The sequence below is a fragment of the Pleurodeles waltl genome, chromosome 8, assembly GCF_031143425.1.
Source record: "Pleurodeles waltl isolate 20211129_DDA chromosome 8, aPleWal1.hap1.20221129, whole genome shotgun sequence".
Taxonomy (NCBI): domain Eukaryota; kingdom Metazoa; phylum Chordata; class Amphibia; order Caudata; family Salamandridae; genus Pleurodeles; species Pleurodeles waltl.
Window position 1 is genome coordinate 1,542,606,718 of NC_090447.1, and position 14,769 is coordinate 1,542,621,486.

At 47.2% G+C, this 14,769-nt stretch overlaps 1 protein-coding gene across 1 annotated transcript in view; it reads right to left on the reverse strand.

Annotated features, from left to right (window-relative positions):
* The window catches only part of WDR3 (WD repeat domain 3), a 188,218-nt gene extending 174,494 nt beyond the window's left edge, over positions 1-13,724 (reverse strand). Inside the window, exons 1-4 of the mRNA XM_069203010.1 lie at positions 13,509-13,724; positions 3,812-4,021; positions 2,931-3,049; positions 1,498-1,576 (exon numbers count right to left, since the gene is read on the reverse strand). Of these exons, the coding sequence (XP_069059111.1) occupies positions 1,498-1,576; positions 2,931-3,049; positions 3,812-4,021; positions 13,509-13,679 (579 nt within the window). The 5' untranslated portion in view covers positions 13,680-13,724. The remainder of the gene's footprint in view (positions 1-1,497; positions 1,577-2,930; positions 3,050-3,811; positions 4,022-13,508) is intronic.
* Positions 13,725-14,769: the final 1,045 nt, after the last annotated feature.

Below are 14,769 nucleotides of genomic sequence, written 5' to 3' on the forward strand. Positions count from 1 at the left end.
ACCACACCCATCGTCAGGGTGCACACATCTGAAGAAACACAGTAACCATGGAGGACATAAGCAAACACAACCTGAAGAAACACTCACAAGGGGGTACCCAAGCAAACACACCCATCGTCAGGGTGCACACATCTGAAGAAGCACAGTAACCATGAAGCACACAAGCAAACACAACCTGAAGAAACACACCCATTGTCAGGGTGCACACATCTGAAGAAGCACAGTAACCATGGAGGACATAAGCAAACACAACCTGAAGAAACATAGTAACCATGGAGGACACAAGCAAACACAACCTGAAAAAACACTGTCACAAGGGGGTACCCAAGCAAATAAAACCTGAAGAAACACACCCATTTGTCAGGGTGCACAGATCTGAAGAAGTACAATAACCATGGAGGACAGAAGCAAACACATCCTGAAGAAACCCACTCACAAGGGGCTACCCAAGCAAACACAACCTGAAGAAACACAGCCATCGTCGGGGTGCACACATCTGAAGAAACACAGTCACAGGGGGGTACCCAAGCAAACACAACCTGAAGAAACACACCCATCGTCAAGGTGCACACATCTGAAGAAGCACAATAACAATGGACGACAGAAGCAAACACAACCTGAAAAAACACACCCATCGTCAGGGTGCACACATCTGAAGAAGCACAGTAACCATGGAGCACACAAGCAAACACAACCTGAAGAAACACACCCATCGTCGGGGTGCACACATCTGAAGAAACACAGTCACAAGGGGGAACCCAAGCAAACACAACCTGAAGAAACACACCCATCGTCAAGGTGCACACATCTGAAGAAGCACAATAACAATGGACGACAGAAGCAAACACAACCTGAAAAAACACACCCATCGTCAGGGTGCACACATCTGAAGAAGCACAGTAACCATGGAGCACACAAGCAAACACAACCTGAAGAAACACACCCATCGTCGGGGTGCACACATCTGAAGAAACACAGTCACAAGGGGGAACCCAAGCAAACACAACCTGAAGAAACACAGTCACAGGGGGGTACCAAAGCAAACACAACCTGAAGAAACACACCCATCGTCAGGGTGCACACATCTGAAGAAGCACAATAACCATGGAGGACAGAAGCAAACACAACCTGAAGAAACACACTCACAAGGGTGTATCCAAGCAAACACAACCTTAAGAAACACACCCATCGCCGGGGTGCACACATCTGAAGAAACACAGTCACAAGGGGTACCCAAGCAAACACAACCTGAAGAAACACAGTCACAGCAGGGTACCGAAGCAAACACAACCTGAAGAAACACACCCATCGTCAAGGTGCACACATCTGAAGAAACAGTCACAAGAGGAACCCAAGCAAACACAACCTGAAGAAACACAGTCACAGGGGGGTACCCAAGCAAACACAACCTGAAGAAACACAGTCACAAGGTGGTACCCAAGCAAACACAACCAGAAGAAACAGTCACAAGTTTGAAAGAGCAAAGCTGGTACGCACCTCGGTGCGGTGGCCGACCATTGTTTTGAAACAGTGCTGGGTGTCCAGGTCCCACCACTTGACCAGGGTATCCTTGCCACTGGAAAGAGATAAAGATGGTGATTAGTTATTCTTTACGTTTTACAAGGTGTGCACACAGGTGTGTGTCTTCACGCTAAAATAGTTGAATATTCATCTTACAGTTATATTCATAAACAGAACAGCTCACGCTCTCTCTCGATGCACATCTTATTTCCAATGAAAGGAAAATGCTCACAGTCTACTGTATATTGGAGAAGGTACTTGTCTGTGTTTGCTGACCTGCAGAGCGTGGACACAACATACACACTGTGTGAGGTCAGCAGGTAGGTCACACAACCAAAAGACTGACGTGTACTGCAGTCAATTAAACAATGACAATAGGTTTCGCCTTATCAGTTGGTGCAAGTTACTCTCACTGTCAGCATCTCAGAGTGGAAGAACTCTAAGCGGAAACATAGAAGGCGGAAAAGTACAATTCTGGATAATCTGTGAAATCACCGGACAGGAGGTACCCACTCCGTGTTTTACTCGTCCATACGCTTGACGTCAGCCAAAGAAGTGCTGCTCCCACATGTTGATATTAATCGGAACACATGGACAGTCTGGTGGATGAAGGTACCCCCTGCTGGGGTACAAACAAGCCCCTTCCTTCCTGTCCCCTTCTCATTCTCACATTAAGTCTCACAAGGAGAGAAATGCCTTTCCATGGTGATCTCAGCTGGGAACTAAAAAGCACATAATTAACAACTTTGGGTTTTGTTTGTAACTTGAAATTTCCCTTCTCAGTAAAAGAGCTCCCTTGGCCATCATCACTGCCTATAATTTTGCCAAATGTCCTTTAAAGTAGCCAGCCTCTCTCCAACCTTTACCTGTGGAAGCCGGGAGCTGGGATCCCAGTGTAGTTTTAAATGCCAGTGTTTGGGGAAGCCTTTGCTGTTTTTGAACCAAGCACTTTGTAAACAGTGGAGGCCATCTCACCTCTGCAGCAGGATATTACAAGTAGATCAGGGAACAACACAGGAGAGGGGCAGGTTAGGAGAATGACATTACAAAACAGATGTAGTTGGGAAGGGCCGATAGGGAAAGCAGGTCAATGACTGAGCTCTTATTTCTCCAAGAACTGCCTTTTAGTTGACAATACATCTGTACAACAGTGACTGAGTATAGCTTCCTTTTCTTTGGAAGTCTGTAGCTTGAAGTAGGACTTATCACCATGTAGGCGCTAAGTGGGGACAGCGGCTGAGATTCATAGTGTAAGCCTGCTGCTCTCAAGAGACATCAAGATTAAGTGCCAAGGGCTTCGCAAGATGAATGTTTAAGGGCCCACATGAAGGTTAAAATGGACTGTGCGGCATCGAAAGGTGCCATCTGCTAACAACAGGATAATTTCTGAGTTTCAGTGGCCTACCTACCTGGTAACCAACAAGTTCTTCTCTCGCAGGAAGAGCGCCCGAGTGACCACATCCTTGTGTCCCTTCAGTCTGTATAAACCACTCTCGTTGATGACGTCCCAGACAATGACATCGGTGTCCTAGAGCGGGGAGAGAAAGATGTCAGCAACGTTACCATGGAAGTACAAGGATAGTATGGAGCTCTAGGAAGGCGTACATCCCCAGCACGTAGAAAGAGCGCAAGTGAACGAAAGTTGCTAATGACAATGCCTGTATGTATGTTACTTAAGAGTCTAAGATACTGAATGCATGCATCCATTCCTTCACTCGTTATTTGTCCATGCACTTTATGTACCTGCAATAAATACAAATATTCTCACCTTCCTGAAAACCCAAGGTGAACAGGGTCTGGGTGACCAACTTAGGGCCTGATTTAGAACTTGGCTTGGATTTTGAATTCGGTGGACGGGATATCCGTCACTATTGTGAAGGACTAACTTGTCCGCCAAGATGTAAATCAGGCACTAAGTTTTATATAGTGAATGCTGCATCAAATAATGCAAACATACGGGCAGAAGGACACAACACACACTTTTTATGTAAAACACTGCGTTATAAAACATAAAATACAACATTTTTAAATGTCAGGAAAAAAACAGATTGAAAGACACCAATGTGGAATTATACACCAGATGAAATAATAACCCCCACCCCCTTTAGTCAGGAAAACCACTGAATCCTCAAGACAGCATTTCTGCATCATGCCCACTTAAGTCTGGACCTAAGATATAGCTTAGACAAACCAGCTCCCGTAGCCTTGAGTGTACGCCCCCCGCTGAAGCACTCCAAACTAGCTCAGATACTGACTTCTTCCCAAATATCACGGATCCAACCCGCCTCACCTTGGAGCCGGAGACCAGCCTGCCTCCCAGGTGATCGAAGCTCAGGGTGGTGACAGCGGCCTTGTGCCCATTGAAGGTTATATTGCTTTCACCACTCAAAAGATTGAAGATCCGGATGGAGCCGTCCTCATAGCCAACAGCAAGGAAGAGTCCGTTGGGTGACGGGCACAGGTAGGTGACATCCTGCTTCAACCCCGGAAGGATGAGGACCTGAAGAGATGGGAAGAAGACAAGAGAACTGCCTCTTAAATCTTCAAGAAACTCAAACTTGAAAACTTACCTGCACACTTCATCTCTGGAACATAAACAACCTTAGCCCAGAGACGAGGCAGAAAATCACTTATTTCCATTTCTCTGCACAGTTTTAAAATGACTGCACAAGGGTAAGAGTGGCAGACTGTGGAAGCCAATGCCTTAGTGTCAGAGGATAGGTTCTTGGATATGCAAAAGCAGCTAGTTCATACTGCACCTCATAGATTACTCAATCCTGATGCCCATTTACAATCCATCTGCCTGCTGGACCTGCCAGACAGCCCATGCACACTACTGTGGGCGTACCTTGTGAAGTGCTCAAACTGCGTTATTCTTTAAAAGAAGTGGAAGGAGCCTCTAGTGGATGTAAGTGGTACCATAATAAGTCACTCCCCTTGACAGCACAGGTACCCAAGATGACAATGCGGATTTCATAAGTAATAAGCTGGTGTAATAGGGAATTAGTTGGTCACCAGAGAGGAAACATTGTGTGATGTTGGGAAGGTTTTAATATGGAAATTCTTTCACCGTTCTCCAGAAATCTGCAAATGTAACAATTCTAAAGGATAAAAATAGTAAAGTTTCTTCGGAAGCTCAGTTCCACAATCCGCGGGAGGTGGAAGACCAGCTGGGCTTGGACGGTGCAAAGGAAGAAACATTCTCGCTGCGAGGCTTGGGTGATGACCCTTTTGTTAGCAGCTGTCAGGACTCAGTCTCAACAGAGATACTGGGTCAGGAGAAGACCTGGGGCTGGAGGCCAGGCTCAGGAAACTGAAAGGATTCCAACACTAGACCAGGAAGAAAAGGGAGAGTCCGCATTGAAGGTTCTTGCTAACATGTAGACAATGATTGGCAGGAGGTTAAGTCAGTGTGATTCTCCATTCGTGCTACAACAACACAAAAGGATGATGGACGGAGTGTTGAACAATGCAAACACTAACCCCCAGTCACAGATCTGGGTTTCATCCATTGTTCTTTTGCTCGCCATGCCACCCCAGTTTGGTCCCAGCCATATGCAAATCAGCCTTGACCCTGTTCCTCATGGGAACAGTCCAGCCCGAACTGCATTTGCTGCCCCAAGTGGGAAAGATATGCCCAGATGTGGGTCCCGTGCTCCCCATGCCAGTGGAATCAAGCTAGCCTGGCTGATGAAGGGTGATACCCTGAAACCACTCCCAGGATGCTTGTTTCCAGTCCAGGGTGTACTTGGCTTAGCCGTTCGGGCTGGACTATTCCCATAGGGAACAGGATCAAGACCCGATTTGCATATGGCTGGGTCGAAACTGGAATGGCATGGGTAGCAAAAAAACGATGGATTTAGGCCCAGATCTCTGTACTGGGGGTGAATGTTTGACATTGTTCAGCATTCCGTCCATCACTTGTTCTTTCTCCATTTGTACTAGTCTGCACCTGTTCCGGTGTCCCTCACTTTGTGTTTTCCTCTTGTTTGCAATTCCTCGCACACCTGGTTATCCTCTCTCTCCCTCCTTCTGGAGTCGTGTTTGTCTCTGGCTGGCTCCCTCAGCTCCTGTCCGCTTTGGTTTACACTGGTGTCCTGGGGTCTCCTCCTGGTATCCTGGTTTGGAGGACGTTTTGTCACAATAATTTGTGCCTTTGGATGTGGTAAGAGCTCTTGGCCGCACTGTTATTCTATTTACTGTACCATTATCCAAACAATACTTGAAGTCTCCTCGTCCCTTGGGAACAGTCAGTGATGTACCATCCTCCCACCAGTGAACCCTCTTGTCCTGCTCCCGACCTGCGTTTAATCCAGCCCAGGGGTCCACTCCAGTCCAGTGTTACTCTTGCAGTCCCGCCCCCTACACAGTCGCTACTGGAAGACGCTATACTCTGATTTTATGTTACAGGTTGTAATTGTTATGGCGTATTTGCTGGTGCACTAATTTGAATTAACTTTGACAGTCACTACTGCGACCAGTTATTTTACTCTGTGTACGGTTCAGGGACAGCAAGGGCCTTCGGCAGGTCTACACACCATGAGCCACAGAGCAGCAGACTTCTCCATCTCAGTTTGTGAAGTCATTGGCATCCGAGAGGAAGCTCGACACGGCATCATTTTACACCGGTCAGCACCAAACACACACCCTCAGCGGCACAGGGGCGGATGGGTGCAAACACAATGTTGGGCACTCAAAGCTTTTCAAAGAGGTAACCCCGGGGGTCACAAAGATGCTGCAGGCTGGTTTCAGGGGGGTCAGTTCCAGAAAACCAAAGGCTAGACAGGAAGGAAAGGTGCCCGCTGGACCATGCCGGACCTTTGGTCGGATTTCCCAAGGCCAGGAGTCTCCTTGGACGTTGGGAATCTTCGTCAAGATCCATCATCAGTCGGGGGTCCGCTGGATTCAAGCTGCAGGCGTCATTGGGTTGGCCAGGAGGGGCCAACCCAGGATGGACTCAAGGTCAGAAGCACCTGGGGACCTTCTCTGGACTGGTGGGCCACCTAGACTTGGGCGGTGGGAGTGGAGTGCAGAGTTGGCAGGGCTTGCAGATCCAGGGCAGTTCTGAAGTCCTTTTGGAGATTTCTTCTGGACAGGGCAGCTGTCCTCAGGAGTTCTTGGCCTTTGGCTGGGCAGGCAGTTCTCTGGGGGTTTGTAAAGGTTGCTGGACCTGCAAAATGTTTTACCTTCTTGGAGCAGGGGTCTTTGAAGCTACAGACAGGCGATAGGACGGGGCCAAGTCAGTTGTCGTCTGGAGTCTTGTCTGCTGGGGTTGGCTTTGGCTTAGCAGTCCTCCTTTCTTCTTGAGGTCAACAGGAATCTGGTGAGCAAGGTTCAGGGGTGCCCGATCACTTTCCCTCTGCCAATGAAGAGTGAGTGCCCACACCACCCATACAGTTTCGAAACAGGCACTGCTGCCTGTCGCGGCTTTGAGTACCCGGGCCAGGTATGGGTGGGGGTTGGCCTCTTTGACCTGGGTGCCCATGTCTACAGCCGGGTGGGGTGGTTCCTATGTGAATACACAGGGCCAAAGTGACCACACTACGGGTATTTACGCACAAGTATTTCATGAGTGGAATGGAGCCTGAGAGCTCAGGTCAACGGAGGTGCATGAGCACAGTGGTGGTGACTGTAGCAGAAGTGTCACCTGTCTTGGCAGGTTGGTGCGTGTACCAGTGCATATGAGCCCAGGAAGTGCCAGACACCCATGCATGTTCCTACTGCCCACAAGAACTGCTCAACCCATATAGTGATATGGGACGCCAAGGCTTATAAAGTCTGATTGCAATAATGGATTGCAGGGGAGCAGCCTCATACTGTTTGGTTTTATTAGACTCAGTATGACAACCCCAAGGTGTTGGTTACAGTGGTTTCGCTATCCTTGTCTAGGAAGTGCCACTTTTAGGTAGTGGGCATTTCTAGGCACTGGGACTCTGTCTGGTGTCCTGTAAAATAGGCTTCTTTCCATAGGTCAGAGGGAAGACCGCATCTGCACATTCCCCAGATGACTGCCATAAAACTCAGACCTCTAGAACAACAGATTTGGGTCATTTGGGCCCTGGTGAGATAGATTGGGTGGGGAAAGGAGAGGGGGAGGTTTTGACACTTGGCCTCCCGGAGCCAGAGCCTGGCACCCATGAAGATAAAGATCTGCATTCCAGGACCTCAGGGCAGACAAGGAGGACATTTAGGGAAGACACCCCCCATTTCAAAGGTATTACTTAAATAGGGGTACTCAACGTATGCAGCTTAGAGTACCACCCACGGATATGTGAGACCAGTGGGGCTGGACCACATATGCGCACTGTCAGAGGAATACGGGTGCCCAGGAGGCTAACTGTCCAGTAAGGGGGATCTGTGCAACCCTCCTTATTAGAGACTGGCCTGAGGCCGAACACCAGCTGCTGTGTGGCATCCTGAAGTGGCTCTCCAAGGGCAGGTTGGCTTACCCTCTGTTCACTGCAGAGGTGTCAGACATCAAAGGCCTTCCGAGAGGGATCTACATCGTGATCGGAATTCAAAAACAAATTGGCAACACTCTACACAGCCAAGGCAGACACATTGGACTCCTATTTAAAACAGAAGAAAACCATCAGCACCAACCCCTTTCCTAAAATACCCTTCAAGAATAAACCAACCCAACCTCTACAGTCCTTCAAACAAATATCCCAGGATGAATTTATGGATTTGGTCAAAGCAAGCAGACCTTCTAGTTGCCCTTCAGACCCTTGCCCACCACAAATCTTCAAGAACATCCTGCTATCTACTTCTGCTGCCACACCGGTAAGAAGAATCATCAACAACTCTAACTTCAGGAACTTTTTTTCTGAAAAAGGCATACAAACGACCATTATTAAAGAAAACAAACCTAGACCCGCAAGACCCCAACAACTACAGACCAATCACAAATGGACCTTTCCTGGGCAAATTGATAGAAAGAGCAGCATTTCCCCAGATGTCACAATTCATTGAAGACAATTTTATACTTTCAGACTTCCAAACTGGATTCCGCCCAGGAAGAAGCACTGAATCGGCACTCATGGCAATCTGGGACGATCTTAAAAACACAGCCGACCGAAATGGAGTTGCTGCACTACTTCTCTTGGACCTCTCAGCTGCCTTTGATACGGTTGACCATGACACCCTAACTCAAAGACTCCACGAAGCCGGCATACAAAGGATTGCTCTCGACTGGATTACTTCCTATCTCCAAAAAAGAGCGAATATCATCCACTCGCCCCCCTTCTCGTCCGAACCCTACCTCACAAAAGCAGGGGTCCCCCAAGGGTCAATCATATCACCTTTGCTTTTCAACATCTACATGATATCTTTACCAGAACTGATCAATGATTTCCATCTCACATGCTACAACTATGCAGATGACACACAAATACTACTTAAATTAGAAGGCCCCAAAAACATTGAAAACTCACAAAGCTTCAGTTGCCTCAGAGCCGTTGATCAGTGGATGACCTGGAGCCATCTCAAACTAAATACCTCCAAAACAGAAATACTCATATGTGGTGACTGGAACCATTATGACCCTCTGTGCGTCTGGCCTGACGATCTCGGACCACCTCCTCAATTATCCAAGGAAGTTAAAAACCTAGGAATCACCATGGATTCCAAGTTAACTATGAATGCCCAAGTAGACAAATTAGCACAAACAAGCTTCATCACCTTAAAGACTTTACGACGCATCTTCCCCCACCTCGGAATTCCACACAAGGTGCAAGCTACTATCTTGCTTGTACTATCCAAACTGGATTATGCCAATAGCCTCTACCATGGATCATCTCTATCTATTATGAAAAAACTACAACGTATCCAGAACTCCGCAGCCAGGCTACTACTACATAAAAAGCCGCAAGCCCACATCTCCCCTGCCTTGAGAGCACTACACTGGTTACCCGTTGCCAGAAGATGCACTTTCAAGCTTCTTTGTATCACCCACAAAGCTATACATGATACAGGACCGCTTTTTATCAGAAAGAAAATTACCAAATACATCCAACAAAGAACCCTCCGCTCAAGACTGGCACCCGCCTTAGAACACCACCATACAAGAAAAAGACTATAGGTGGTACATCCTTCTCCGTCCAAGCAGCCAAGCTATGGAATTCATTACCCCCAACTATAAGAGCCACAGATAACTTTCTTGTCTTCAGAAAACTACTCAAGAGTTGTCTCTTTCCTTCATAACCACCTTTTTCAAACAACTATGAACTGCATATGCCTATGTGGATAAATATTTTTTTTTCAGATTATATGTATTTATAGTTTCTTTGGAAAATATGTATTGCTACTATGTCATAACAATAAAATACACACACACTCTTTAAACCTGTCTGACTAAGTATCTTTTTACCCATGATTCTAATTATGTATTATATGTGTGTGTATTCATGTGTGTGTGTATATGTATGTGTATATGTTGTTTCTGTGCTTGGCATGTTCCTGGATCATTGCATGGCTCCTGATTGGGTTGTTATACTAGATATCTATGAATTCCTGCTCTCATCTTATCACACTTATATACTCATCACTCTTATGTCATGTCTCTATCAAGCTAGCCTCCATTCTCACTCTGACTCATCCCAAATCCCTTCTACCACTTTCATCTCCTAAACATCTCTGCCTAAGCTCTTCCCTCCACCTCCACATCTAACTCACCAAACCTCACTCTACCTCTGTGACCTCCCACACAACCCTACTAAATTCTCCTGCATTCATCTCACCCTGCTACTATGCTCTCCCTAACTCTTCCACATACTCTTCCCCCTCCGCCCCCCCTTTACTCATCCCAAGCCTTTGGGTTGAGCAAATGAAGGATATACTCCCAATTAACACTTCTGGATTTCTTTCCTTCTCCACCCCTCCATTACTCCAGTCAATCTAACTAACAAACTCTAATATCCGCGGCTCAAATTAACTCATAATAATACTAAAACTGTACTCATTATTTAACGATACTAATCCATCACTAATTCTTGTTGGGTTCCGGAGTAGCGTGCTACTCATCGAAAAGCGCTTCGACGCCTCGTCTGGGGTAGTAAGCGCTATATAAATAGGATTACAATACAATTACAATACAATCTTGAGAGCCGTGCCCTCTGTTTGCACGTGCATTGTGCCAGACTTCCACCTGGCAGGAGCAATCTGCGTGTGGACCAGGAACTAAGTCTGGAGACTGGGCACATCAGGTGCGGAGTAGCACGACTGGTGTGTGGCCCTTCTTTGTGAGGACCACTGCACCCGAGACGGCTTGTGAAGTGAACGGATCACTGTTGCGGGAGCCTGCTGGGGATTCATTGAGGATGAGTGGAAAGTATTGCTCGTGAGATCCTCGGCTGCATGCTCATTGTGTGCTGTGCCCGTTCATAGGCTCCAACCTGCGGACGGCGGGTACAACCCGAGGAGTGCTTTACTTTGCCTATTACTACACAACGGAACTTGCGTCTAGTGAGTTTGTCTGGAGAGCCCAGTACTGCTAAGGTCAGAGTACTCAGCAGAGTACTTCAATTCAGAGGGGTACGGCACAGAACACTTAGTACATCAGATAAAACCTGTCTGGGGCCACTGGAAGTTCACGGGCACCAGACACGGTGCCTCCTGTCCAGAGACCCAGACCTGGAAACTTGTTGTGTACAACCTGAAGTGTCGAGGGCGGGTCGAGTCCACATGCCCCCAATGGGGCATCTCCATTCCAGAGGTGCTGAAGTTGGATACTATTTGGTAACATTGGATTGTCTGGCGGTGCTGGGCGCCTCAGTGTCTAATGGTTAGCCCCAGTGACCACTCCCCTGTGTTTTGCAGACCTCTGAGTGACCCTTCTATTGGAAGCCTGAACATCTCCTTCTCAATTGTTTACTGGCTGTTGTCCTTCTGGTCCCCCACCTTGATCCCGACACCTGGGGAGTTGTGACTTAGCCAGGAGTGGCTGGGTGCCCAGGAGAAAGTGCTATAAGCTTTGGAGTTGCGGTGGAGCGAGGTTAGCTGGAGGCCGGTTGGCATGTTAAGGGCTGGTTGGGACCTAGAGGGTTAGCAAGCGTATGGGCATCCACCTGCCAGTTATCAGGGCATTGCATTATGGACCTGGAAAATAGGGCATGCAAGAGTGTATGCATGTGTACCTACGACAACTGATACCCGGGATCCGTGCAGAGGTGCGGGTGGATGCGAGGGAGTGAGTTTGAGGGAGAACAAGTGAGTGCTGGGGCAGCAGTGTGGTGTTGCTGGGTACTCAGGTTCTGCCAGGTCATTGACTGCTCCAGGCCAAGCTACCCAAGGGTGAGCGCAGGTTATCTAGAAGGTGTACTTGACCACCCCAGACAGGAGTGGCACGTTCCGCCTGGCTGAGCAAACGCTTTAGCCAACTGGACTGAGCCGCCTCCAAAATGATTGTTTAAGGGTTTTTGGGGCATTTACCAAAACCAGAAGCGAGTAGGGAAATACTGGCAAGGGGCAAAGATTGTGCCATAGTGCCATACAATAAGCATTGGCAAAACCAATAGGTTTCGCCTACGCAAAATCTATTGCTTTGTTTTTTACATGTTGCGCAGCAACATGAGCTACTGCGTAACATGTTTCAGAGTAAAAAGATAAAAAAGCGCTATGACGCGGCCAGCATGGATCGTGTCATAGCGCTTTCTTCCCCTTTAAACCATACTGCATAGCAGTTTACGCTTCTGTGCAATGTGTCCGTCATCTCAAGAAACCGGAAGAAATTATTCATTCCCATGCAAAACACAGAGAATAATAATAAAATAAAAAAAGTATAAGCGTGTATCTACAGTGGTTGTGTAAGTGTGCGGGGATGTGTCTACAATGGTTGTGTGAATCTATGTGTGTCTACAACAGTTGTATCGTCTAGAGACAGTCATTTAGACTGGGCCAGTGATTTCTCCAGGTTGGTAACCAAGAGGCAGCGAGGGGTGTTTCGAGAGGTTGAAGCATTTGATATAACACTTTGAGAAAAAAAAACTACAATGTCAGATTTCCTGAAACTACACATTTAGTGCTTGCAGCTGACAAGGTCCTTGTGGGAGCCGCACTCACACCACCCAGCCCATAAGCCGTCTATTAACCCACACTAACTGGGATTGTTCATTAACGTAGCCAAGCCTCCTCCATCCTCTGACACCTACATTTTTAAAGTTGTCAAGCAGCACCGCTATGCAGATTTGTGCACTTTTTATCATTTGGAAAGGCTTCCTGTGTGTCATGCTTGTTTCTCGTATCTTGAACAGTCAGGCTGAACTGTTTCAAGCAGCCTGGTGGAGGGTCAGAGCACCTCCAGGATGTACTTCACGCAGCCCCGTACACTGTGAAAGTAAACAAAAAAATACCTTGGGAAGCATTTGGTCAGTGGAAGAACACTGGGCAGTAGCCAATGGCAGTGACGGGAAGGAGTATTTGGTTCCTGCTCCACATGATGGCATGGATGGCAAAGCAGCAGAGAGCAGAAAGTGAAAGCAGATGAAGTGCTTGCCAATCAGAAGCACGTAAATTAGAACGACATTGGACTAGGCCTATGGTGTGTTCAGGTAAATAGGGAGCAGTTTCTAAGACCCTTTTAAGATTTTTTGTTTAATTCACAAAAGATTTTGCAAACACTGCGCACAAGCATGCGCGCACAGGCGGAACATAACAATTGGAGTACTTTGTGATCAAAAGGTGATCTTGGTACCCAAAAGAGTATACATTCTTCTTGTGTGATGGCAGTGCCTGGTTACATGCCAAAGTACTAGCAAGGCAACAGAAAACCACTATGACATACTTAGTAAGGTGCAGGGCATAGAAGAAGGTGTGGCAATGCCTACCACATGGGTGAAGGTTTAACAATGAATGGAGATTACATCACAGCATGGACAACCTACCTCAGGCTGATGAACACGTTGAGTTGGTGCCAAGACAGGATTAGGCAACTTACAACAAGACATCCATAGATACCAAAGACAACAGGAACATAACACAGACGGGCTTACCTTCTCGCTCTTGCGTAGGTCCCAGATAAAGACGTGTTCACAGGCGGACACAGCCACATAGCGCCCCTTTTCCCCACGCAAGGTGACGAAGACCACATTAGCTTTTGTGCTGGCAATTACACCAAACACAGCACTGGCAGCATAGCGCAGGTACTGCTTAGTGAGACCCATGGTGAACAGTACACCCGACACCGACTACAGGCGAAACACAACCTGAAGAACAAATAGGGCAATTAGACAAACAAAAAGACTTGTGATAGAACATGCGAAGGATGAAATTTATACTACAGTGGTGTTAATTTAATTCTCATAGCGATTTACTGCACACTCGCCTAAGGAGTCCTTCTTACAAACCCCCTCAATTCACATCGATCTTTTGGAGAGTCTCTAACCCATTCACATGGAATGTCTTAGACTCTCAAGACTGTCATTGCCCCGTTCACAAACATCCTAATATGGACATGAAACCTTCACTTTTCATCCGTCATATTCCCTTAACCTACTACTTTTGAACTTTTTTTTTTTTAGAAACGTTTTTTAAACTTTTAGACATCCATACAGCAAATATTGTTATGCAATTCACTGGCATATCACACAATTTGACAGCAACGGTTGATGAGCGAGCTACAGGACTACTAGTCACGGTTACAAAGAGATAAGTGTGGATTCTTCACCATACATGACAGAAATATATTACTTTGTAGTAATTGGTGCTGCCATCCCACCCATAGTGCAAGTGAGGACCCCTTGCCCATCCTGGCAGGGCACAGACACAACCTCAGTCTCACCGCAGGTTGGGTGCACGGACCCACTTAGGTCCCGAAAAACATCCCACATATGCACAATGTTGACATCCTCCCCTCCTGGAAAGCCAATCACCCATACAGCATCTGCAGGCTCCCCCTCTGCCACGGTAACTTATATCGTACAGGTCCTGACCAAGTTACTACTTTTAGACTTATCGATACCTCCAACACTGCAACTCTCCACACAGCCCTGCGCCACTTCTCAGCTTAACACTACGACAAAGAATGCACCCAATCTCTCTCTTCTCAACCCTGCAGTGCACTGCACACTCCACATCATCCTCACAGATACTTCCAACACTGCAACTCTCCACACAGCCCTGCGCCACGTCTCAGCTTAGCACTACGACAAACACTGCACACAATCTCTCTTTTCTCAACCCTACACTACAGTGGACAATGAACGTCCCAGGTTTCCACTGCATTGTAAAAGGTACCTACTACCTCTCAGCCCT